Source organism: Siniperca chuatsi, linkage group LG6 (genome assembly GCF_020085105.1).
Source record: "Siniperca chuatsi isolate FFG_IHB_CAS linkage group LG6, ASM2008510v1, whole genome shotgun sequence".
Taxonomy (NCBI): Eukaryota; Metazoa; Chordata; class Actinopteri; order Centrarchiformes; family Sinipercidae; genus Siniperca; species Siniperca chuatsi.
In genome coordinates, this window is record NC_058047.1 from 27,967,639 (window position 1) to 27,995,638 (window position 28,000).

Consider the following 28,000-nt stretch of genomic DNA (forward strand, 5'->3'; position numbering starts at 1 on the left):
TTTATTAGGCTTGGGGATAAGTGAAATAGTGGCTGTGTTCATGTGCACTGGTAATCTTGAATTTTCTATTATTTCCGTTATTGCTCTGATGAGATAAAATGGACCAGAAGTGTTTATAGAACTCAGCAGGGAAGCCATCGGGCCCTAGTGCTTTTTTGTTAGGCATTCGACTCAAGGCGATATGGAGTTCTTTTTCTATGATTGGTTTGTCAAGTGCGCTGATTTGTTCTGTGTTAAGTTTTGGGAGTTGAATATTATTGAAAAATGAATTAATAACATCTTGTCTTGTGTTATTATCAGATGAATAAAGTTTAGCATAGAAGTTTCAGAATATTGTATTTATTTCTTGTGGAGAGTTGGTAGGCTTCCCTGCTGAGTCCTTGCAAGTATTAAGTATTACTTCTAACAGTATCTGTTTTTCTGCCATAAAATCTTTCTACATTTTAGCACCACCATATAAACTGTATTATTCATATTTCAGTGGTGACAGCATCAACAACTATGAAAGACCACGTGTTGCCACAAGAAATTAATCACATCTTGCAATAAAGCAAGCTGTTTTTATAACCCATGGGCCATACATTTAAACCATAAGTGCCACCTAATGAAAAGAGCTGATATATAACCATAGTGTGTAAATTCAGAAGCATCTCAGCACTGTTCTCTGCAGGGTATTAAATGCAGAGTTGAGAAGAAAAAGCAGTAAGTGAATGTGGGAAACCTGCACACAGCAATCAATAGTGGCATAATTAAAGGGCCTGGGAGTCCTTTCTATAAAGCCATTTCAAGTTGTTCTGCTTTGCTCGCCTCTCCCTCCGCGGCCTCGCAATGTAATTGCCACGGAAATTTGTTACACTTTTGGCATTTGTTCTGAGTGGGAGAGAGAGAGAGAGAGAAAGAAAGTGAGAGAAAGAAAGAATCACGTGTTACAAAATTAAGAGAGACAATGAAGGAATTCAGGCACAGTTGACTTGCTGAAGTCACATTCTTCAACTATGATTTTTCCTACAGCATTAATTGGTTTAAAATTAATGAAAGATGAACATAACTAAAATGCGCCAACTATGGCATTACATACGTATATACCCACTATATGGCCAAAAGTATGCTGACATAGTAGGTTGATTTACATGGTTTGGGATAGACACATTAGTTCCAATTAGGGGAAATGTAAATGCTACAGCATGCAATGGTATTTACAGCATACAACAATGTCCAGTTTTGGGAAGGCTCTTTCTTGTTTTAACACGACAATGCCCCGTGTACAAAGCCAGCTTCATAAAGAAATGTTTTTCCCAGTTTGGTGTGGAAGGACTTGACTGGCCTGCACAGAGCCCTGACCTCAACCCCGGTCCAACACCTTTGGGATGAACTGAAACACTGAATACAACCCAGGCCTTTGCACCCAAGATCAGTGGCTGACCTCACTAATGCTCTTGTGTCTGAATGGGAGCAAATCCTTGCATTACTTCTGAAATATCAAGAGTGCAGTAATAATGTGAAGGATCGTTTTTAGGTGCCGTGAGAAACTTTGGCAACTTATTTTATTGTCATTAAGGTCCACCAGAATACCATAATTAACCACAAATAAAAATGTAATACTTGTAGATGAGCCAACTTAGCCAATCAAAAGCTTAAGTGGTGGTTTATGATGTGTCGGCAGTGCAATGTGACTCAGAGTCACACTGTCCCTGCACTCTTTTCATCAACACCCAACATACACTTAAGTGAAGCTCCTGACTTCAAGTCAGATAAGAAGCATGTACATGCATGAACATAAAAGCTGGAAGTAGCAGAAAAGTGTGTGTTTGTGCATGCCTGCGTGTAAGTGTGTGTGTACGATCAGTCAGCCTTGCAACACGCCTTAGAGGAAGTGATGGACTAGCTTGGTAATTGTCTGGTCAACAAACAGACCACTCAGATAAAGTCAGAGCCAAAGCCCCAAGGCGTGATGGGGACAGGGTGTGTTCAGTGAATTAATCAATCTAAAAGGGCTGAAAAGATGAGAGATGTGGACAAGCTCTCTTAGACACAAACACCCACACATACAAACACATACAGATACACCACCACATAAGGAAACCCACAAGGTGTTTATCCAGATGAGCAAATAGACATAAAAGACACAAATGCTACATTGCTGCAAATAATTTTGCAAATGCAAAAAACACAGAAAGATGGGTATGTCCCTATGTATCCCTCTTTCTCATGAAGGGCAAATGCACCTAAACTCAGTTTACAAAGTTGACACAAATGTTTGCAGGAAACAGTTGTTTACTGAAATTTTCAGGATGATATGCCATAAAGTATATAATAAATACTAGAACATTTTTGAAGAAATTTGGATGTGCTTGCTTGCTTTCCAGGAATCTTTTCTTGCTAGCTGGTTGCAGACACATTAGCTACCACTTTCCACTTCAAAATGGTAGCTCATGTGTTGCTAAACAGTATGTAGAGACACTGTTAAATACTATTTAGATTCTATGCTAAATAGTTGGTAAGGTGTTTTAAGTGTTTAGTTAGTACATTTCCAGAGGTTGCTATGAGCCATATGTATTCATGAATTTTTGCGTATTATTTGGCAATGCTACAAGATGAGCTTTCTGGCAAAAATATGTGTGGAAGAATAATAATAAAAGCAATATAAAGTATGTAGGATTACAATAAGTGTGCTTGTGTGTTGCACAGCAAGGACACATAATAATAATTAATGCTATCAAACTTCTATAAGCAAGAGTCCTTTAAATGATCCAGTATTCACAACTACACATCACTGTAAATATGCACACAGGTGAAAAAATACTGAGATAGATGCACAGATTTACACACTACACTGTGCGGTCAACCATATCTCATTAAGGTCTGGTGATTTCCAATGAGGGCCCCTGAGCAATTAACCAATGGCCAGCCAATACAGTCAGCCTTAATTGAATGGGAATTAAAAGAGAAAAATAAGGAGTAAAGGTATTAAAGAGAGAGAAAAAAATGAAAGAAGGCAGACAGATGGAAACAAATCATAGTGGGATCCCAAGAGTGGTCAGAGGTGCAGCCAGTCGATTGGAGACAGATTACATCTCTCTCGTGCTCGTCATCCCTTTTGTCTCTCTCCCTATCTTGCGCCCACTCTCTCCCTCTTTCGAATTTATTTGATGTAATGGAAACACTTCAAAGAGTAGTCTACCTTGCAGAACCATTGGATGTACATTAAGCTCAGTCTACACAGATGCCTGTCTTCAGAGAGTGGGGACAAACACAAATGGGCACACACACACAGACAGACAGAAATGTGCACTCCAAAACCAACAGTACTTCTGCCAGAGCTGGAACAGCTTCTGACACACACTATAGATCATGTGACACACGAAAGACATCCATTGACAGACACATACTACTTAGATAAGATTCGACAAACCTATAAGTGGCCGAAAGTGTCAATAAAAGACAATCAAAGCAATTCTGACACCAAAAAACCTTTAACTCCAATACCACTGGAATTTTCTGAAATAGCACTAACACCATGGGCTTAAAGCTTGCAACTGAAAACAATACTGGGGCAAGAGTGGCACACACATGCACAATCCCCTGCACTGAAGGATCAGTACTTGAGTCTTTGGCCACTGTTTTTTGGGGTTGCACCACTGATTGTCTGTGTGACTCACTCAGGAAGAATGGGTGTATAACAGTGACAAACTGTGTGTGTGTGTGTGACTGTTATCTGTGCAACATGGGAAACAGCAGAAAGCAGTGTTCCAGTCAGTGACCAGCTGCTTGGATTTATTGGAGAACAAATGGAAATGGACAGACCATACACACATACAATGGGGAAACATGCTGGCAACAAGTGATGACGACTCCCTCTCATGCCCCCCAAAAACTGCAGGGGTAGGATGGAGGGAGGGGGATGAGTGAGTGGAGACTCAAGTGAAAGACAAAGGACTCAGAATGAGGGAGTGGAGGAGCAGGAGGTGGCAGTGTGGTAGAGGCCTTTGGTGATGATATTGAGATAAGAGGGGATTTACACTCTCAAAAGCAGGAACTACCCCTTAATACTGTATCCAGCTCATATCTCTCTCTTACACATACACACTCTTTCTAACCACACACACCAGCACACAGAGTCATACACCTCAATATGCCAAGGCTTCTATCCCTGGTACCCCTAGTGAAGCAGTTCCTTATGGTATCAAGCCAAAACTGCAAGATCTCACCAAACCAATAACATTATGGGAAGAAATGAGATAGACTAACAGTGGAGATACAGTAGCTGTTAGACACATGTAGAGGATTTGTATAGACTTATACTTGAGACATGGGAGTTTTAGCTGTATGACTGGCTACAGAGTGTGCTCACCAGAAAAACAACAGTACTAGTCATCTCTTCAAACACTGAAAACAACCTGTGTTTAAGATTTCTGGCAAGCAAACTCTTGTGGCAGTGCAAATAACGACTGTTGTCACTCACTTTTTATAGTACTAATCTTTCCCTTACTTTACCCTAGTAGGATTAGTTCCCCAAACTTAGTTTGCAAAGCATGGTCTTTCAATAGGCTGTTAAACAGAAAGTGTCATACTGTATATCACAGCTGAGCTGACAGTGGTGATTTCAGTCACCAGTGAGAGGAACGGCTACTGAAAAAGCTTTGACACTGATGATTCATGTAGACTCGGTGTAAGTGGGTGTCATTTGATTCACATGATGAATGCATTGTGTAGCTGTAATGTTGACTTTATAAAGACTTACAATGGTCATACATCTGTGACATTGGTACAATGTCTTTCATGTAATTTAGTGTACATGTGGAAACCATTTAGTGTAGGCCAACCCTCAAGAAACCTATGAGGGATGTCACCAATGGTACAAGTTACAGCTTAAAAGGATGGTTCACCCCAAATTACAAAAAACAAACTTACCTCTATTGGTAGCAATGCAGATAGTGGCTTGGTTTTATTTGCCCAGGTTTTGAAATGTCACTGACATTTCTGTCACTGCTTTGTTTTTGAAAGAGATTTTGCTGTAAAACTTTTTAACAAACAGTGACCCATTACTCTGGATAATCCACAGAACATGCTTTCAAAAGTTTTCATGGGTACTAGCTACAGTATATCTTCCAGATCATACAGAGTGATGACACATTCTTGTTGAATTTTTAACCCTGCTAGCGACATGACTCTAGGATGACATTGGTCAGTTATCGGTCCACCACTTTGGTCCAGACTGAAATATCGATCTCAGTCTATCTATATAAACAACTGTTGGACAACTAGATGGACTGCCATGACATTGTTACAGACATCCCTGGTCTCCAGAGAATGAATCTTACTGACTTTGGTGATCCAGAATATTAACAAATCTTGACAACTATTGGATGGATTGTCATGAAATTTGCTACATATATACAAGGTCCCTTGAGGACAAATTTTAATCACTTTAGTGATCCCCTGAATTTTCCTCTAGCATTACCATCAAATCAAAGTTCACATATTCAGTGAAATATCTCAATATTTGTAGACATTCATGGTTCCCAGATGATGAATCCTAATGACTTCAATAACTACCCTGACCTTTCCTCTACCACCAATATGAGGTTGATATTTCTGGTGGTTATATGAAATATCTCCACAACTATTGGATGGATTGTTGTGAAATTTGGTACAGACATTTGGTACAGACATTCATGGTCACCAGAGGATGAATTGTAATAACTTTGATTCCCTGACTCTTCATCTGGTGACACCATCAGGTCGAAATTTGACTTTGTCCAATACTTTGGTGTCTCAGAATCAGAAATACTTTATTGATCCCCGAGGGGAAACTCTTTCATTACAGCTGCTCACTATCACGTCAATGCACACAGGAATAGAAGTACTAATAGAATATAAATATAAATAATACTAAATAAGTCTGCAACGAGACAATTATTTCTAGTAAGAAATAAGAGATATCACCAAATACCTGGAAATTAATGACATTCCTATCAACCTCAGCTGTGCATTGTGTTACTGCTAATTAGCAAATGTTAGCATGCTAACACTCTAAACTAAGATAGTAAACATGGTAAACATTATACCTGTTAAACATCAACATGGTAGCATTGTCATTGTAAGAAAGTTAGCGTGCTAATGTTAGCATTTAACTCAAAGCATTGCTGTGCCAAAGTACAGCCTCAGAGCCCCTAGCATGGCTGTACACTCTTAGTCTTGTTTAAATGTCATTTTCAATGTTGTGAGAACCACAAATACACTATAAATTTTTCCATAGCATTGCCATTGTGGCAGAAATTTTACAGCCACATATCTTAAAACCTGAGAAGACAAAACTGAAACCATAAACGTGGTTACCACTAAAGGTAAGTGAGAAATTTGTTTTGAAATTTGAGTCATTCCTTCATCCATTGCCTATTTCACCTTCTTCACCTCCAGCTTATTTTCTCCTGTTTGGCTTCTTTCTGCCTCCTCTTTTTCTATTTCTACCCACCATCCTCCTGTTTGAATGATGAGAAAATATCCCTGCTGCCCTCTTATCATCTATTAATCTCTTTCTAGCAAAGGAAATTAAACTCTCTTGCTATATATTTCTTTCTCTTTTTTTCTTTTCTGCTTTAATTTGTATGTGGGTTGCTTAAAAGGAGACAAGCCTTCCTTTCAATGCGAGAGAAATTACTTTGCTGGTAAAAACTTGGACTGATTTCTGTCCTCTTTTGTAGGAATGCTTTTATACAGTGTAATTTTTTCACAAGCATTTTATGGCCATTTTTGCCCTGAGGGTCTGAGATCCTGCCCTGATTCCCCCATGTTTTAGTGTCTTTCTTTGCCTTCAGTGAGGGATGTTGAAACCCCAGTCATGAGAAAATATCTCGTTTATTTAATCCCTCCATCTATCTATTCGTTTTCCTTTTGTGTGAAGGAAAGTCTCAGTGGCTCCTTGTCCCTGCATCTCTTCTTTCACCTCATTCGATAGGTTAATTAACAACTGCATCTCATTTATGATGACCTGACCATGAGGCGCACCCAGGAGTCAAGTCACATTTCAAGGCAATCAAAACTGCACCGCAATAAAAATAGTTCAAGTAATTAAACAGCACAAAATAACAAGAGCAGAGACAGCATACAACTACAATAAAAATGGAATGTAATAAAAGAAGGGTTAGAGAGCAGCTCCTATGCTAAGCTTTATGGGTTGCACTGTGTTAGGAGAGACTTGACATAATGGAGTGAGAGTAACATTCTACACGAGTCACTGACCAGTTCATTGGGCGACAGGTACAACTGCCTATAACATATAGACTAAATGTTATCTCTGCATGCCTCCTTACCTTTATTCCTCTTGCTTTTTCTTTATCTGCACTAAGGGTCAAAAGATATGGGCTCTTGAAGCTCAATACCAAAACACTATGAATTGAAGTTGCTTAGAGCTTTTACTTTTTGGCTTGGAAAAGTAGAAAAGCCTCTCAAGCAGCATTCAGACACACAAAAAATTAAATCCTGTATGATAATGATAATGTATGAAGTTGTAATCACTACAACTACAATTGCTATGTTTAATGTTGCTATTACTTAGCACCTCCAAATTAAATGGCAAAATATGTTCCCCTCTAGAAGGACACATATAAGCATTGTCTAATCTGACGCCGCTATTGGCAGAATGACCTAATATGTTTGTGCCTTCCAAAACCGTTCCAAATCACCATTGCAAAAATAAAACAGTTTAGTCTAGTCGAAATGACTATTTCAACTAGACTAAGTGCGGTTAAAATTATAACCACTTGGTTAAGGTTAGGGAATGATTGTGGTCATGATTACAGGAAACCAATGTTGAATGTCAATAGGAAACTGGAAGTGAACAGTGGTCTACCATGTCAAAGTCTAACGTTTTGTTGGCCTATCCATCCAACCCGACCTACTCTCTCTGCTGACTTTGTGGCTATAATATAATATAATATACATCGTTTTGAGACATTTCCTGAAATGACTGCCGCTGTCATTTTTCTAGGGAGGACAGTTTTCGACTAGTGTATTAATTTTAAGGCATCAGTGGGCTTCAAGCAAAGTGCTTGTCAGATCATTGAACAGCACCTGAAACCTTTCCAATGTTGAAATTGTGAAAAGGTTTCCAACTTACCAAAACCGACAATCTGGCATTCAAGCCCACTTCAAGCAGTGACTGGCCAGGTGTGTGGAGGTGAGAAAGTAGGCAGGGTTTGAACTTTTCTCTCAAGCTCACTTTTTTATTTAGTATAGTACTTCCATCAATTTTTGTATGTACAAATGAGTACACCGCCATGAATGCCTGTTGAGGAGAGGCGGTTTGAAAGTGTGTGCTGTTATCCCCATTTCAATGATTATTGCGTCATCCTTTTTCTGTGATGGCAGATTTTTCTTTGCCTTTGAGTGTGGCCATTGAGAAAAGCTATAAACACATGCCTTCAGATGTGGCCAGATGACACATCGTACAAACTCAAACATACCCTGGCCTTTACCCATAAATGCTTTTAGCAGTAGGATTTCTTCTCCTGCTACTTGCTACTACTACTGCAATTACTGATATTACAACAAATACTACTCTGTCTTGCTTTTGCCAATACTACCACTAATATACTACTTCTACTACAAATAAATTCATACATAGTGGTAGAATCATATGATGTCATAAGAATCAATTCTGCATGAGGTCAACCAGGGTAGCATCAAAACGAAATACAAAAGCACTCAAACGGCATCATATCATTTCAGAGGTCGACAGATGGCTGATGTCCAGTATCAAGTGTCCACTGGATCTGGTTGCATCGTGTTCTGGCTGGGCAGCAACTTCATTCTATGTAGAAAAGGTTTCAGTCGTGTCCAGATGACTACGACCGAAACCTTTTCTACGATAGAACACTCCTGGACGAATGAGGGACTACACCGTCTTATTCATTCTATGTAATGCTTCAGAGTATGCGCTTAGTTTATATTTTCTGGTGCAGCTGTGTGGAATTTATTTGTGAATGTACCTGTATATACTTGTACTTTATATGCCTTTATTTATTTACTATTGATGTAAAGTGTAGTGCAAGTTGCCTGATTTTCCCTAGTCCCCCCCAAACTGGACCTTTATCTACTATTCTGCCCAAACTACCTCAGCCTTCATGACTGCCTTTTTCTGACGAACTGAACCTATCTACAGCATCAACCCAGAGTCTCCCTCTCCTCTCGTGTGTACACTTACTTAAGGCCATACTGACACAAGCTGCAATTGCCCAGGAAACTGACCCCTCTGAGCCCCCAGCTGACCTGCATGATGGACCTCTGCCAATAATGTTGGACGACATACTATGTTCATGGGGCATTCCAAGGTTCTCTTACGAGAAATTGTCTAGTTCTCACCTCTTCAGGTTACAGCACCCCTAATTCGTCATAGTTATCTTAATTATCATTCACTCATGTATTTGCCTTATATGAATCTTTTTCTTTGTCATAAGTTGGTTCAGTCACTGATCACACCATGACATGGTTATCCATGTCACATCCCATATTTGACTATGCATTTAAAGGTGGGTTATGCCATTCTAATCTAATACATGTATTTTTGTCAAATTCAGCGAATATCTCCTCACGTTCAGTATGTGCACTGAAAACAAATCTGGTGTTTGTACACCAGGCTCTGTAAATGGGAAATAAACGGCTCGGACTGGGCCACACAACACTATTCCAGCCATTCCAGCCATGATTTGTGTGTCAGGTAACCTTAAATGACTTGCCCACGGACATTCAGCTTACTTTCTAGTTTGCCAAGATATGCTGTTGTTGCGATGTTAGCTATAGTAGCAGGAGAGTTAAGAGTATTGCCTTCTGGAGCTGGTTTGCTGGCTCTGGGAAACCGTCTCGTCCTCTCTGGCTGTTAGCTTTGCAGCAGCAACTGTAGCGACAGTTTGCTAACCCACAACCTAGCTAACCTTAGTTATATTTCTTGCTGTGTCATTCACTCTATATCATGGTATTTGTCATTGTATTGGATTTCTCCAGAATTGCATACCACCTTTAATTAATTAATTGTTGTTAATTGATCATTTATGTGTACACATTGTTAATTAACTACCAACAATCTGACAGAGGTTGTCATGACACTTGTGTGTGTAGTACCTTAAGCTCACTAGAAAAGAAACTTAATGTCTGGAAATATATTTCACATTTTACCAACTCATGTTCGCTGTAATATACTAAAGTTATTACAAAAATTGTATGCAAATGTCAAGTATATTTATTTAATCATGTGGGGAACACTATTTCAGTACAGTATAATTAGTGGTTTTAACATAAAAGCCAAACTAGTTTGGTTTTCTTGTCCTTTAACATCAATGTACACATATAGGTGAAATACTGCTGCAAACACAGACAATTTTTGCAAAACCAAAAATAGTGTTTGAATTTCTATGGAGTTCAAACAAGCATAAACAAGTGGGTGTTGATAAGCTTTTTTGCATGGAGAGGGACTTCTGTCTTTGGGGTAATAACTGCTCATCATGTGAAGTTTCTGGGTGAAAAGTTATAGAGAGTAAGAGAGGGAAAAAGACAAAGAAAGTAAAGTTGCATGGAAACATGCTGTTTCTGTAACACTTCCAGTGGACATTAGAGCTGAGGCAGTCAGGTCACATCTGTGACTCAACTAAACCGTGTTTGCTGGAGACTCCAGGTTATGAACTCAATGAGTCACCATACAGTGTGACTGATATGCTAGCAGAGGTAGGCGGTGGTGATGGTGATCCATTTAGATAGATCAGAGTGATACAAAAAACAACAGCTCAGATACATATTAGTGAATCTTGAACCTACAATTTATGTGCTTGTTTGCCTTTATTTGATAGTGCAGCGGCTGAAAATAGACAGGAGGAGATGACATGCAGCAAAGGGCCAGGGGATGGATTCTAACCTGAGCCGCTGCAGTAAAGACTCAGCCTTGATACAAGTGGCACACACTCTATCAGGTGAGCTACTTGGGAATATCAGTTTGTGTACTTTTTTGAGTCTTTCAGTGCTCTCCTCTCCATATGAAATAATGTAATGCTTGCATATGAACAAAAATGAGATCATTGTGCAGTGAGCGTGTAAAAAGATATCAATGAATCAAATACATCAATTAATAAATGTGACATAAGTACTTTTGCCACTTCTACTAAAGGTTGTGTGTCTGAATTAGGACTGCAACTAACGATTCATATCATTATCGATTCATCTGCCAATTATTTTCTTAATTAATCGATCATTCTTTTTGAGTGCAGAACCTGAGACTCCCAGTTCTTGGAGGGTGGAGAGGAGGATCTGGTGGTTCACTGTGTCAAATGCTACTTAAAGGTCATCTATCTATGGTGAGGATGGCAGTGTAGAAGTGCACCATCATTGACTTTGGCAGGTTGAACTTCTTCAGCTGCCGCAGGAAGTACATCCTCTGTTGTGCCTTCTTGGTGAGGAAGCTAATGTTCAGCTCCCACTTGAGGTCCTGGGTGATGATGGTGTCCAGGAAGCGTAAGGACTTCACAGTGTTGACTGGGGAGTCACACAAGGTGATGGGGGCTGATGGGGCTGGGCTCTTTCAGAAATCCACAACCATCTCCACTAATAAGAGTGCTGAGCTCCAAGTTGTTCTGTCCGCACCAGACCAGAAACAGTCAAGAAATTCAAAAGCTTGGCTGTCGGCTCTGACTAAGATCGTATATGGAAGAAGCTAGCAGGTAGATTCTCACTCCAAAACAGCAGTCCGAACTGTTAAAGCGAGACTTTGTCCATCTCTTTAAAGTCCTCAAACAGTCCCATCGCAGAGTTTTCATCTCTGGCCTAACACCCACTCTCAGCCATGGAATGGGGCATTTCAGTAGACTGTTCAGCCTTAAAACCTGGCTCTCGTCCGCATGTGACACCAACAGCATACACTTTATCGACAAGTTTAATCTCTTCTGGGGACTACACCGTATTGGCATTGATGTTACTGCTATCACTGGCCTGGCCATTTCCAATCATTTTTTGTGTTCTGTTTGAAGCGCCTATTTCCACTACAAAGCAAAGAATAAATCATTTAATTAAGAAAGACTATATAGATGCCTCTGCAATTGCCAAATTTTCCGACATCATGACTCAAACTACCATGTCTCTCCCCTCCACCAGCTCCATATATAACCTAGTAGTTAACTTTAATAGTCAACTTCTTGGTGCGCTTGACACTGCTGCACCCATCAAGGAGTTGAAAAGTCTGATGATGAGACCCATGATGATGATACTTAATTTATTTCTGACCTGTTTTATAGTGTTTATAGTGTATCATATCGTTTTCTAGTACTTTCTCCTGTGTGCACTGACGTAAAGGCGACCTACTGTAACAAAGAGTTTCCCTACGGGGATCAATAAAGTATTTCTGATTCTGATTCTGATGCCTTGGCGAACCAGTGCTATCTATAAATTGAAAAGTGAATGGAGAACAGCAGAGAGCAAATGGAGAAAACATAAATTTACTCTCCACCATGACATATACAAAGAACTTATTACTAAATACAATAAAGCAGTGCTAGATGAGCGATGAATCCATTTCTCCAACATTATCACAGCCAACTCACACATTCCCAGAATACTATTCTAAACTATAAATAGCATTTTAAATTCACATTCAATCTTAAAGCCCTTTCAGACACAACGCGATTTGCGCTGCACTCACTGCTGGGTACAGTACACTCTGTGCCCTGCTTCCTTGACCCTATTCCAGCTGACCTTTTCAAGAGCACTTATGATAAACTGTCCATAAATATACTACTTGTTATAAATTCCTCCCCAGAATCTGGCATTTTCCCTGACCCTTTTAAGGCCGTAACTGTAAAGCCTTTACTCAAAAGACCCCCATTTCAAATCTACCTTTCCTGAGCAAGATTTTAGATAAGGAAGTGTTTAAACAAACACCTTCCTGAGAATGGTATTCTTGAAATTTTTCAATCTAGCTTCAGAGCGAACCGTAGTACAGAGACAGCTCTCGTCAAAGTTTTAAATGATCTCAGATTAAATGCTGATAATGGAAATATATCTGTCCTCATTCTCCTTGACCTTAGCGCCACCTTCGACACTATTGATCGCAATGTTTTACTTAGCTGTCTTGAGAAATGGATTTGTCTTTCTGGTACAGTTCTAAGCTGGTTTCAGTATTACTGGAAGGAAATTCCATGTCAGAATTGGGAGATGCATATCGGAAACAGCAAATATTGACTATGGTGTGGCCCAAGGCAGTGTCCTAGGACCTTTGCTGTTCTCAATCTACATGCTGCCACTGGGATCCATAATCTGTCAGCATGACGTTAATTTCCACAGCTATGCTGATGACACACAGCTGTATGTGTTCGTGAGGCCAGATGACCCATGTAGGGAATTATAATGGCTAAACGGGCACCAATTTGTGTAGGTGCAATCAATTAATTATGCCTAATAGAGTTCCTCGGGGCACCACTCTTAAAAAAGAGAAATTATAGCCAATCAATTTACTGAGTAAATATACTAATCTATCAATTTGGAATTCTGAGTGATAATTAAATGAATAACTTTAACCAAAACTACCATTAATAGCTAGTAGGTTGAAGGAGTTCAACATAGAAGAGGTTGGCAGAATTCACTCTTGTGCAACATTAAAGAAACCAGCATAATTATCCACTAGCATTTATTAAGAATATAATAAAAGCAAAAAACCTGCTATGTGAAATCTAACTAAAATGTACTAAAGAACAAACACGTGTGTGAGAATGTGTTTACAGGCCTGCGCCAGAAATAATGTGTGTTTTCTTTTGCTCTGCCTCTGTATGCATGTCTCACGTGAACGAGCAGGAACATGTGGTCAGACCAAAGAAAGCATGTGAAGCAGGAGGTTTAAAGTTCCTCTCTGCTGTGTGCGATCGTGTAGGCCAAATTTGAGGTGTATGTGTACACGATCTATGTGTGTGTGGGTGTCAGATAATGGATAAGTTAAAAGGAGTTAGCATGCAACGATTGTGTCTGTGTGGAGCATAACGTTACTAAAATCACTTTAGCATATGACTACCAAATGATCCAACAGATGAAAACACATCACAACAATAAACCTCAGAAAAACACATCAGTACATTGTTGTAACAGTCCTGTGCTTCACGTAGTTTAACACTGTTAAGCTATGTGCTGCTGTGGTGCAGCACACCAAAGCACCATTGGTTCCGTTGTGGAAAAGTCCTTTGCTTTACAGTGTCTGTTTGCAGATCGGAGCAAACGATCGCTCCGTCTTTGGTTCTTATCAGAGTTAAGTTAGCACAGCGTGAACTTGCTTCATGCTCCTGTAAGCATGTGTAGTTAGTGGGCAGACTTTGCGTCGTAGCCGCTGGTTAAATTTGTCTGCAGAGATCTAGCAGGCTCTCACATTGCTGCTGTAAGATCAGAGAAATCAGTTCTGCTGAGTAAGCTCTGGGCAGACTACACAGAGACTGGACCGCTGGCCCAGACGTCGACGGGCGTCGTGAGAGTGGAAAGAGAAAGAACACTGGCAGTGAGCTCGGGTTTTTGTTGACCTGGTGACATTATGGGTCACAAGTCAGACTGACCAATGGTAAAAGGAAGTTGGGTCCAGGGGCAGAATTCACATACAGGTGTGAGTCCCAGTGGTCCCCACCAAAGATGAGCCCAATGAGCGTGGTGTCATCCGCAAACTTCAGAAACTTGATGGACTGATGACTGGAGGTGCAGCTGTTGGTGTACAGGTAGAAGAGCAGATGGGAAAGGTTGCAGCTTTGGTCATGGAATCTGAGAAGTGTTTCCCCAGCTTCATGCACTGCCTCCTGTCAGACAGGAAGTCTGTGATCTACCTGCAGGTGGAGTCAGGCACACTCAGTTGGGAGAGCTTGTCCTGCAGCAGAGCAGAGGATGATGGTGTTGAAGGTGGAGCTTAAGTCCACAAACAGGATCCTGGCATAGGTTCCTGAAGAGTCTGGAGGATTAAGTAGAGGGCCATGCTGACTGCATCGTCTACAGACCTAATGGCTCTGTACACAAACTGCAGGGGATCAAGGAGTGGGTCGGTTATGGCTTTGGGGTTTGACAGCACAAGGCCCTCAAATAACTTCATTATCACAGAGGTCATCATTAAGTCCTGTGGTCCTTGGATTTTAGGGATGGGATCTAAGATAGCAAATGGCTGCCTTGGTGTGTTGGTGCACACTGTATTGTCTTGTTGTGTTTCTTAATTCAGTGTTCTGCTGTAGTACCCAGAGCTCTTTCACCAGAGAATAGCATATGAACATCAGGGGAATAACTAAACAGTGGATTTATTTCCCACATTTCTTGTCACATTAAAATGAATTACTGGACATTCTGGTCAAAGGTAGGGCACCTTTGACCAAAATGTTCAGATTCTGTGGACATTCAGTGACCAGAATGTGACAGAATGTGGCATTCTGTGACATTATGTGGATACTAACCAGATACTGTGTGTGGAGCGGACAAACTCGGACTCCTTAGCTATCATCCTCTGCGACTTTAACAAAGGTAATCTCAGCCATGAACTCCCCAAGTAAAGACAGTTTAATAAATGGCTGACCAGAAAGGAGAACACTTTGGATCATTGTTACACTACAATCAGTAATCCCTATCATGCCATCCCCCGCTCTGCACTAGGATACTCTGACTCTGTTATGGTCCACCTGATTGATGCATACAGGCAAGCTCTGTAATCCTGTTGTGAGGATATCAAAGAAGTGGAACATTGAAGCTGTGGAGGATCTTCGTACGTGCTTGGATGAAAACTATGATGAAAAATGTTCGTCAGTGACCTTTTTTCCCTGATGAAGACCAAACATTGACGAGTTAAACATAGATCTTTGATAATAAAAACTATGACAAAATGTATGTTTTGTTTTCATTGATGGGATGAGACTGGAACAAAATGTTAGTGGTGGGCTATGGGACATTTACAAAATGCATGATATTTCCCCCCAATTGTGCATCTAGTCAGTCTATCAGAATGTAAACAATGCACCCCTGTCATTGATTGACATGTGGTGCAGATTTATGTGACATGTGCAAATGCTGCTAACGGTAAGTTCTAATGATAACAAACATTAAGTCAATGTTACTGGACAGTTGGTTATGTCAACTTGTGGCAAATTTGCTAACAAGCTACATTGGCTTAGCCTGGCTAGAAATCAGTTTATAATCACAAAAAAGTTTTCAGTTTGCGGTAATACATGAAAGAATGATCCTAGCTTCCAGGCTAACTGGCAGGGTTAGCTAAAATTAGTTTGCTAGCTTCAAACTTATGAGTGAAACATGCAAGGCTTGACAATTAACGTTGTAACTTGTCCGGACCATGTCAACTTTTTGGTCCGACAAGTGAAATGCTTTATTCAAAAGAGTTGAGCCAGAGCAGCCGAGGACATCAGAGGGAAAACCAGAAAATATCTTCTCCATAAAATATGATCCAGTTTCACCAAAATCAGTGAAAAAAGTTGTGCTTTTGTACAGTAATCAGTGAGGCCCAGCCTTCAGAAACACTCCTGATCACCTGTGGTGTTTTTTTTGTTTTTTGTTTATCTAGTGTGGTCTGATAATCAGTAAATTCATCAAATTCAGGTTAAAAACAACAACGCATTTGGTCTTTGCAAACGGAAATGATGTACGTGTTTATTTGCATGTAGAACAGGAAAGTGAGGTCTGATCACAAGTGATCACTCAAGACGCATTCTAATGCCAGGTGTGAACTTGGACGTACTTGGAGCTGTCTGCTTGTGATCGGATCACCCAAGATGCATGTTAATGCCAGGTGTAAGCCTCAATATGACTGTACTCTGAGGAACTTCAACAGCAATTCTTGTGCTTCTGTCAGGAGAAGTCTCAGACAGATCACCAACTACAAACCCAAAGCCCCCCACTCCATTAATGATCTGTATCTGCAATAACCTGAATGAGTTCTACTGTCGATTTGAAAGACAATGGGACAGTTCTGACACCATTCCCAGTGACTCCAGCCAACAGCTCCATCCCATCAGCTCCACCTCCTCCACTACAGCAGGGTCACTTCTCAACTGCCCACCTAACTTCCCCTACCACTATGACGACTCTCTCCATCCTGGAGAGTGACGTTAACATGCTGTTCAAAAGATAGAACCCTACAAAGCAGCCGAACCAGACTCTGTCTCTCCTTCCAACCGTGCCTGAAGGCAGAGAAAAGCAGCACATTTTAGAAACTGGTACTAGGGAATGCTTAGTATTTTTTACTTAAAAAAATGACTTCAATGATTAATCAATTGTCAGAATAATTATTTTTCTCAAAGGTAAGAGGGGCAATAGACACGACAGTGACATGCCCTTTTACTGCACTCTATATGATTGAAAGAGATCCCTACAAAGCTTAGAATTGGATTGCAGCAGGACATCTGTAAGACAAATGATAATATAATCAAGACTTAATTTCAAACTCCTCCTGGATATCTGAGCTCCTCAACTTATGCCTTTGGGTGAGCCCATAGGGGAAAGTTGAAATTTAGATCGGCTGGTGTATCAAGAGCTTTGCCTTCAGGCACAGTTTCTTCTTCATCAATAGTTCTGCATAGCACCTGTATCACTACAAAAGCAGCAGAGATCTTCCTGTCATTCTTATGCTCCATTTATGTAAACTGTACCTTTAATCATGCACAAAATACTTGCACACCTTCACTTGGGGTAGCAGCTTGGTTGAAACTCAAAAGTGGGAACCCATCATTTTTATTAGCTAAAAGCAGAGATGCAATCTTTTGTTACCAAACTTTACATTTTCAACTTTACATATGAATTTCTGCAATGAAAATCACAAACAAAACTGGGTACAACCTTGGTAGAGTCCAACACCCACCAAGAACACAGGGGATACACCTCTCACTTTGGTGGTAGAAGGACAGGGACCCTGTCCTCCTTATCTCCCTAGTACCCCCAGAAGACACCACAGAGGACATGGTGTTAAGCCTTCAACAAGTCCACACAGCACTATAGACTTGCCAGATAAATTCCCTGGCTGTAACAGAGGTAACACTGTACTGGTGAAACTACAATGCAGTAGGCATACCTTTCATAAGGCTTAAGCTTATGTCAACTTTTTATTATTGTAATTATTCATCAATTATTATGCACTCTATGTATTTCTTAATTTCTGGTCAAACAAGTGAAGAGGAAGAGACTGCACCTGTGAGTCTATCTTTATTAAACATTTATGAAGGAGTTTAATTTGTGACCATTATATTTGACTTGTTCATCTTTGAGACTGTTAAATTATATGGTTGCATATAATATTGGTTTATATATATTTTTATTTGATTATAGTGAAGATATTATTCATAATAAGGTGTCAGCAGCAACTCTGTAATACTGTACTTTGTGTATTTACCTGCGTTGGGAGGCATTGCTAGAGGAATACAGGAGTCTCCCTGCCCTGTGGATGGAGAGGACAGTAACGTCTTTGCCAGGAAGGCAGAGATGGGCTGAACCAACAGAGATGTCAGACTTCCTCCAGTTTCTCTTGACAACTCAGCTAGAGAGAAATACAGAAATACAAGAAGAGAATCAAAGGAAAGTCAAAGAAGAGCAGTCAGAAAAAAGGAGACAGCCATTCACCTTTGTAACTGTCAGTTTTCTGTTGTCCCAGGTAATTTCAATTCCTCCATTACAGAGGCAATGTATGGAATTCCTCAAGGTTCTGTTTTGGGTTCCTTTCTGTTTCCTATGATACATTTGATAACATTCAACAGTTATAGTGTCTCTTTTCATTGTTATGGCAGCTAATTGTGTGTACCTGTAAAATCCTGTAAAAAAACATTTTGGTTCTCTTGTAGAAATGTATAGATCACATCAAGAAATTGATAAGACTTTCTTCTACTGAATGATATATGTACAATAAAATCGGAGTAATATGGCTGTACTGTATTAGACTTAGATTAACTGCACTCTTATCTCAGTGTTGTTAGTTAGCTACCAGATATATTATTTGTCCTTCACAGGTTTAATTCATCCAAGATAAAGGTGTGTGCATGTTTCTGGGCACTTGCTAACTTTATTCCCATTGTTATAATGTCCTAGTTGTCTTTCTCTTTCTTTCTCTTTTCTCTTCTCTCCTCCATCCTCTATCTCCTCCATCATCTTGTAGACTGCTTGCTAATAGAGATGGAGTTTTCTGCACAAAACCATTCAGCCAATGTGGGCATTGCTCAGGGCAACAGAGATGGCAGCACTGTTTAATTTGCCCTCGTTAAGAGAATAAAATTTTCTTCTTAATCCTCGATTCAGGTCAGTGCAGGTTCAGTTCATAGTACTGCTGTTCCACTGTCCTGTGCAGCTGAATGCATACAATACGTGAGATACACACACAACGTACTGGGTTTGGATGAATATCATTACCTACAGCAACAATATACTATACAAATCAAAAGGAGCAGAGCTTCATTGCTGTCAAGCTCCAGTTGCCAATGCTGCATTTCTGTGTAGTGGATATTAGAAATGTCTGCAAGAAGTAAGGTTTTGTTGTGTTACGGTCTCCGGTTGGCAGTTGTCATATTCTCATACTGTGATGTTTTACTGTGGTGCAGTCTTTTCCCTTGTCAATCAGGGCTCATCAGCACATCATCCGCTCCTCCGAAGGGATTCCCCCCCTCTAGACAGCCCAGACAGTGTTTGGGCTCCAGTCTTCACCCTTCTCGGCTGGTCCTGCCGCTTTTCATCATCAGATCGAGCCAACAATCCCAAGCCGCCACGATCCGTCACTCAAGATTATGAAAGCTGGTTTGTGAAACTGCCAGAGCGCAACTTTAATTGAACCTGAGCAGTCCGCCTCTGTGTCTCTCTGTTGAACGTTAACTTGCGTGATGCTAGCTGTGATGTTAACTCCGGTTTCTTTGTGTGACTAAAAGTATGTTAAGTCATATGAGGCACTAGTTTTTGTGGCTTCAGGATCTGGGCAATAGGTTTAGGCTGTTTTTGTTGTTTTTCTTAAATCCATTATACCACCTTATGAAGGAAATCGATTTGTCTAGTAACACTAGGTTTATGGGGTGGTTTGGCCATAAGGTGTTAAGGTTTTTTCAGGTAAGAGTAGTGTAGACACCTGCAGGGTTGTAATATGTTGTCTTTTAGGAAATAAGTTAAATCAGCTTCCCGTAAAAGCTCATGTTTAAATCTACTGGTTGGTGTTCGACACAAAAATTCTCTGTTTGTTTTACATATGTTCTAATTACATGTTTGACTTATTTTATTATGTATCTTTTGTTTAAGATTGTATGAGTTGCTATGTTTCACCTGGCTGCAAGACAAAATTTAGGGTACAATTAGGTAACTTTCACACCTAACCCGTTTGGTGTTTGCCCATCTGGTTCGGTTTGTTTGCTAGGACAAGTGTAAAGACTGTCAAGTGGACTTGGTGCGGACAACCAGAAAGACTAAAAAGGGGGTTCTCGGTCTAGTACTAAGTTGACTCGAAGGTACCATTCGTTTGTGGCGTGAAAACAAAATAAACCAACCACAGGATTTTGTGATTTGTGATTATGCTTTTGACATCATGCTAAAATAACACATCTACTAAATTGATTTGGTGAACTGACAAGAAAACTACCTGTATATTTCTGCAATACCATCTGATAACCACACTAGTTACCTGTCAGTCCACATGACTTCATGGATACATCTCCTGTTTTTTGTAATAAGTCAGTGTGACCACAAACGCGACATGTAACCAAAAGACAAACATGTATAAATGTTTTCTTTGGTCAGGACCAAATGAACTGAATTATAGGTGTCAAAGCAACTAACAGCACAAAGTGGTAGGTCTTGGGTATATGGACTGTGTGGGCATCTCCAAGCACACCTGATATTTTTGGTTCATGTAGCTGCAGCAGGGCAAAGTACAAAAGGGTTGGGTGAGTGTAGATCGGAGGGTGTGGTGATTAATAAATACACTCTCTTTGCACACGTTTTAATCAAGGTAAACACCGCCTGTGTTGTCGCACAGCAACAAAGGTAGGGCCCAAAGTCACTTAACTTGTACAGCACAAAGAAATAAAACAAATAAATACAGAAATAAAAACCAATATTAAAAGGAGCATTTAACCATGTCTGCAAGAGCACATACATAGATAAAACAGACAAAGGAGACTCTTGAGAGATCATATTATGCCTGAAGCACTGTAGAGCTTCATACATACATGTGGACTGACGCACACACATAGTGCATAGAGGCACATACACAGTAGATTAAGCAGATGTGCACACAGATTCACACACACACATACACACCGCCTGATTCTGCAATATACATATCATAATAAAGATAATTTGTATATGTTTGTAGGCTTTAACCACCAACACAAACAAACGTTTCTGCCCAAGACATTTTTGAAACATAACAAAATTAAATTGTACATGTTTGATTTCATGTTCAAAAATATGATGTTTTTTTTCCCACTAAGGGCTTCATTGATATTGAAGGACATGCACAGACTGTTACCATAGCAAAGGATCTGGCACATAATTGAACAAAATTTTTCCAATACAAAACCATGTGCTGCTTATGCAAATGTTATCTCATACTAACTTTGGATGTTGGATGAACAGAAAAATATCAGTACTAGCACTAGAAGTATCTAATATTGTATCTACAACAATGCCGTTACCCAACAGAAGTTGTGTTTTACCACATCGTATTAGACTGATAAGCAAGGATCTCCAGTGATATAACACAAATAACACTTTTTACATACTGCTGAAAACACAACAAAGGTAGAAAGAAGGAAAACTAAACCTGAAACCTGACTAAATCGTTTGGCATACTCTGTAAAAGGAACCAATAGGTGATTAAAGGCCTCATTAGTTATATTACCTGTTAAATCATATCATCAATGTGAATATCTGCTACGGTAGGTTAAGTCCAGATTGTGAGGCTGACTTGGGAATGACATGGTTGTAGTCCCAATTTTATTTTACATCTGGCCAATACAGTGGTTCCAGCTTCTCAGTGTGAGGATTTGCTGCTTTTTTTTTTTACTTATGTGATAGTGAACTAACCTTGGGTATCTTTGGAATAGTAAACAATTTTTGAAACTTTGGGTTTTGGACTTTTGGTCAGACAACATTTTGAGGACGTCAGTTTTGGGTTTAGGAAATTTGGGGCATTTTTCACAATTTTCTGACATTTTAGCAACCAAACAATCAATCAGTCAATCAAGAAAAATCAAGAAAATATTAATAATGAAATGAATCATTAGATGCAGTCCTTCTCTAAACATACAGACACACACATAACCACATATCGACATATACAATCTACTAGGCAGAATTGATAAATTAAATAAAAACTGATTTCTCAAGTATGCTTATCTGTCTTTGACAGATAGTCATTGTGGTTCCTAACAAGCAGTTCTAGTTTACTGGAGACCTATTGGACTGTTGTTTCAAGACTACATGTTCTCATCTGAATTTCAATACTTTTTTACATAGTGTGTCACGTATAAATGGCATGAAAATGCGAAAGTTTAACAGGCAAAATTGTGGCTTCAAAAGAACTAAAGATTCACAAAACTAAAGGGCCAGATGATGGTGAGCCAGTTTGACTGTCACAACCACACCTCTGTGACACCTGCCTGTTGTGAGTGTGTTTTTGTTATTTTCAGCCTTTTTAATATGAGTGATGTGTGCTTTGTGTGTTTTGGTTTTCGTCTGTCTGTTCGTTTCCCATCTTTATTAATAATTTTAGTATTAATACTTTGTATTAATAAATATCTTTGATTATTTGCTAATAACAAAACCTGCCTTACCAGATCCCAAGTCCTGTCTTTGTCCCACCACAACACTATATTTCATTGTATCCTAATATAGTTTCACAAGACTTGTTATTGCACTGCCCAGTGTTTTCAGAAAATATAGGATTATGGAATAAAGAAATTGTTGACTTGAAAAATAAAGTGTTCTGTTGCATTTTCTTGCCCTTTGTCATAGTTAAACTACAATATCTTCACAAACAAATGGGAGCTGCAATCAGCCCTAACCGACAGTCATAACTCATAACAAGGGAATGCATCCTTTGAGCCTAATATCTCATTTCCTCAGCCAATTGCATGTTGTATACCCCATTAACTTAAGCATATTGTTACTTTGTTACCCTGCTTCTCTTGCAGCTGATCTATACTTTGTCAAAGTTTGTGAATAATCTATACTGTAACCTTAGCTGTGAGAACAAGTTCAGCAACCCTTGAAAAATCCCTTGTGGTTTCTTTAAACCAAACATCTAGTCAATAGCTTTCTGTGGCTGGTCTAGAGAGTAGGGATGGGGATCGTGAATTTTTATTGATATTGATACCATTTTCAAGACTGCTTAACGATCTGAGTCTTTATCGATACCACTATTGATACTTTTCTATAATTTGGTGGAAAGACGAGATGAAAATAAATTCTTAACAGAACTGGTATTGCTTTTATTGCTTAACTTTGAGTCTGTGACTGTTGACTGATTTCTGAACAGAAAACTTTCAATAAACACTGCTGATGCTGGACATTTATTTGAAAAAGAAATACACAGGGCCCCTTCAACATAACGTTTAACTATGAGAATAGTAAAATAATATATCAGCAGCAATAAATGTCCAACAATAAAGATGGGGTGAGCTTGAGCTGACCACCATCTAAATGAATGAAGTTGGCGAATGTTAAACATATTTTGGCATTGTCATTAACACTAGAAGTGCCAGAATTCCAAACTTACTAGAATTGCCGGAAGCGGTCATTTTGACCGCTAGATTCCAAACTCTATAATCTCTAATGATAAATTACCCAAATGGGAGATTAACGCATTTATTGTGTTAAGATATCTTTTAAAAAACAAATAACACCAAAATATACATTTAAAAAACTTTAATTATACATTTATCAATATTCATATCATCGCATATAGTAAACCGTAATTATTGCATACGCTATATTCACACCAGTGTCACCGACTCCCGCTTTGCCTTCAGCCCATCAGTGATGCCCACGCTTGTGTGTACGGAGCTCAGCAAACATACATTATTCCTCGGCTTTCCCTGGTAGATGGTGAACGTCGCATCTATACATGGCACACTGATGTGCTGAACAGCTCCACTTGCTTTTTTGCGGAGGGGGGCGACTCACGCTTAGTTTTCCCCAGGGTGCCAACCAGGCTGGTCTTCTTGGCCTGTAAGGCGGTGGCTAGTTTCAGAGAAGAGAAGAAATTATCTGGTAATATTTCTTCCCTTCCCCAGGAATGGCTCCCCCAGTTTCAGCTCCACACTTTCTCCCACGAGCTGATCTTTGCTCCGCGTCTCCTTTTTCCCAGAAACGGAGCCCGTTCAGCATGGATTTTGAATTGACATCCGCAGCTAGCCAAAATTGTCAGGTCATGAGTTGTCACTACGGTGCTGATGTGCCTCAGCCACAGTGCAGTCCCTGATGTGTTTCAGCATGCCATCGTCAAACACACACAAGAAGGCCGTGAGCTGTGTGTGCTGTGGGGCCAGCACAATAGAACAATAGAATAGCGCGAAAGTCACTGCGGTCAATATGACCGCGTATGGCCGAAATAGGTAAAAATGATCATATTTTCTTTGCCTTTTGTTTAATTTATATAAAACCTATTGTAAATAAAAATACAAATACTTTTAGGAAAAGTCAGGTACCAGCAAGATTGTATTTTTTTATTCAACAAAGTTATTGCACATATAAATTTCAAAACGGTCAAAATGACCGTCGTGGCCATTCTAGTGTTAAACACAACTCATTATTAGGTCCTCCAAATGTTCTGCTATCAGACAGAAGGTAAGTGGCACATTTTTAATTTGGTAAAATGTGCTAAATATTGAAGAAACTGTTTTGTTTGTGTTTCAAAAACTATTTCGTTTTTACACAAAAGTATTGGTTAATGTCTGTACTGTCACTTTAAGAGATCGCATATTTTTGGATTATTATCAATTATTATCGTCAACGAACGGGACTTGCTAGTTGGGGGAAGTTGCGGTGCGCACACCATGCATAGACCACCTTGGGTGGAGGAGGATGATTTTTTCGCAATGGCAGCCAGAGTTAGCGGTGATCCGACTCGAAGACAGTCGAAGGTACTGCATTTTGGCTTTAACTGATGCGTAACGTTAAGGTGCTTTAGCATTGACGTTGTGTTCTCCCCTTACAAGAATTGAACTTAGAACATAAATGATATTTCGCTTCCTCCTTATCTTTGGCTTTACTGAAATGTAGCTAAGCCTTTGACCACTTTGCACGTTCAGCCATCCTAGCAAGCAACCAATTGATCAAATGAGAAATGAAGCGAACAAGGGTGTGAGGCAATTTAAGTCTTGTTCATTTAGTTTAACGGCGGTTGGCAGGCAATTCAACTGAATTCAAAAACATTATTAGACAATCGATGTATGTTTGTGCACCATTGATTAGATTTAAATTACATGACTCACGTTTCTCGAGTCATAACGTTAGCAGGATCGATAGCAGTATCGAAAAGCTCAGACCTTATTGATTTTCGGGTTTTGAGAAATGTGGAACCTTATAGAACCCCATTCCTGCTACAGAGTGTCAAAGCAGTATTCCAGCTACACAAGATGATTAATAATCCATGAATGTCACAGGAGACAAGACAAGGAGGGGAAACAGAAAGAGGCCAGGGGTGAGAAAAGTGAGGAGGGGAAATAAGTAAAATAAAGTAAAGTAAAGATAAAAAGAGGTCAGGAGACGGTTGGACAAGATAGGAGAAAAGATGAGATGAGGTTAGAGGAGAGGAGAGGAGAGGGGCAAGGGGTGAACAGTAGATGATGTGACAAGAGAGGAGAAGTTTGAGAGAAGATGAGCAGAGGGGAAGAAGAGGACAAGAGATGAGAAGACGTGGGAGGTTGAAGGAGAAAAAAGATGCAGAGCTAGGGAAAGAAATAGGACAACAGGTGGAGTAGAGAAAGTGGGGGAGTAGAGGGAAGAAGGAAAAATGGTTTAGGGGAAGTGTGACAGCAAGGCTGGAAAAGAGGGTAACATTTAATATGACACACACAATTTTAAGCATTTAATAAGGAGTATAAGTGATAAGAACTGATAATTGATAAATTGCTAATAAGTAGTTCTTGAATAACTTAGAAACGAGGACAAAAAAGAAGATAATTTTAACTCACGCATTGGTTATTATTTTTGTTCCCTCTCAAGTTGTGCTTCATTATGATTGGTTACTAAGATTCTTCATTACTTCATGATTACCTGAGCATTACTTTCCATTTTAGTTTCCACTCTTGTAAAGCATCATCTTAACAAACTGACAAGCTACTGAGTTTTTACCAATCCAAAACTGGTGCCTTAATGACAACCCAGAGACAGTGTAAAGGCCCAGTCACACCAGCATTTAAAAAGGCAAGATTTTTGCAGCAAAATCAATACATTTCAGTGGAATCGCTGCACTCACTGGATTTGCAAGTTGTTTTTGTTGAGTTCAACTTTAGTGAACTTAGACATGCAAATTCATGCCGTTGACCAGACAGCATTAATTTGCACCATTTGACAGTGCTGACCTTGGAAAATCCGAAACAGGGGAAGCTATCGTAACCTCTATATAAACTGCTCCACAACTGAGGACTGGTTTGCAGACAGTATGAGATAGCAGTCGATGGTACACGTCTCTTTAACAAACCGTGTGTACTTCTTGTCCCCTTACTGACTGAGCTTGTTCATCCCCTGCAAATAGCCCCTATGTCACCAAGCCTCTAGCACTGCTTATTTCACGAAGATAAATGGATGTATTTCACTGTGCCACTTTCTGGTGGGATTGGGTCATAATTCTCAATATTAACATCAATAGGTCATATATTAGTTAATACAGCTACAATTAATGCTTGCCAGTAAGCGGATGACACATTGTTGTAAACATATATTCTAAACTTATGATCAGCTAAGAACATTCCAAAAAGAATATTTTGATCCTACCATCTTGTGGGGAGCTCTGGGTCATAATTGTTCCTAACTACTCAAAATTGCATATGACATTGTGAGGTGTGACTGAAAAGAAAGATAAAACAAACATTATACATTAAAATAACAAATATTATTTAGTTCACCCTTGTACTTAGAACTATAGTTATGTAAAAAAGAAAAAACATCCTTGCCTTTAGTTAAAAAAATGGATGTCTTGGAAAATAATATTTAATTTCCTGGAACCATGAATAGCTTTGATTTTAAGATTCAAGTAGTATCTTAAGTAAATGTTATGAGAGCATCAATATTGAGGTGCAAACAATATGAAGGATGAAGAGGACCCTAGTACTTTGCGTTGAGATTCACATCCCTTCATTACCACATGCTCCAGACCTATCTATAAACCCTTCATTAAAAGATGCTTGAGAATGATTGTCTTTGATGTTGGTCTTTTGTTTTTTGCCCTTATCCCATTCCACATAAATCCTGTCTTGACAAGTTTCTTACATGTAATTAATTCTTATTTACTGCTTGAAGAAATTTAAGAAGAGTAGTATCAGGGCAGTTTACATGCATGATGTCACTATTATGTGAGTCATCTTTAATGGTGAAAACTGACCATGCTTTTGCATTTGCTACAGCGTGGCCTCTTTATAAATATTGAGCAAAGAATTGCATTTGTCTTGATCCAATCCTCCAAGCACTTGTACTTTGGGGAGTAGTTTCACATTTTGAACTGAAGATGGTTATTTAAAGCGGTACTCCAGTAGTATTTATTTTTTGCCTTTATTTGATAGCGGAGCAGCTGACGAGAGTGGATGACATGCAGCAAAGGGGCCACAGTGGTAAGGACTCTAGGTCTTGGTACATGGGGTGCCCCACTCCAGTAGTATTTAGTATTACACTTCCATAAAATTGGGGGACTTTTATTCCCAAGTCAAGATTCAAAAACACTGGGTCCTACATTTCCCATAATGCAACCTGACCTAGACCCTCCCTGCCTGATAAATACCCTCTTCTTTTAAACTCCACAATCTCAATTTGTAACACAGACTTT

General features: G+C 39.5%; 1 protein-coding gene across 1 annotated transcript in view; it reads right to left on the reverse strand.

Annotated features, from left to right (window-relative positions):
• The window catches only part of LOC122877905 (inactive N-acetylated-alpha-linked acidic dipeptidase-like protein 2), a 586,509-nt gene that overhangs the window by 184,573 nt on the left and 373,936 nt on the right, over positions 1-28,000 (reverse strand). Inside the window, exon 10 of the mRNA XM_044200096.1 lies at positions 18,380-18,523. Coding sequence (XP_044056031.1) covers positions 18,380-18,523 — 144 coding nt within the window. The remainder of the gene's footprint in view (positions 1-18,379; positions 18,524-28,000) is intronic.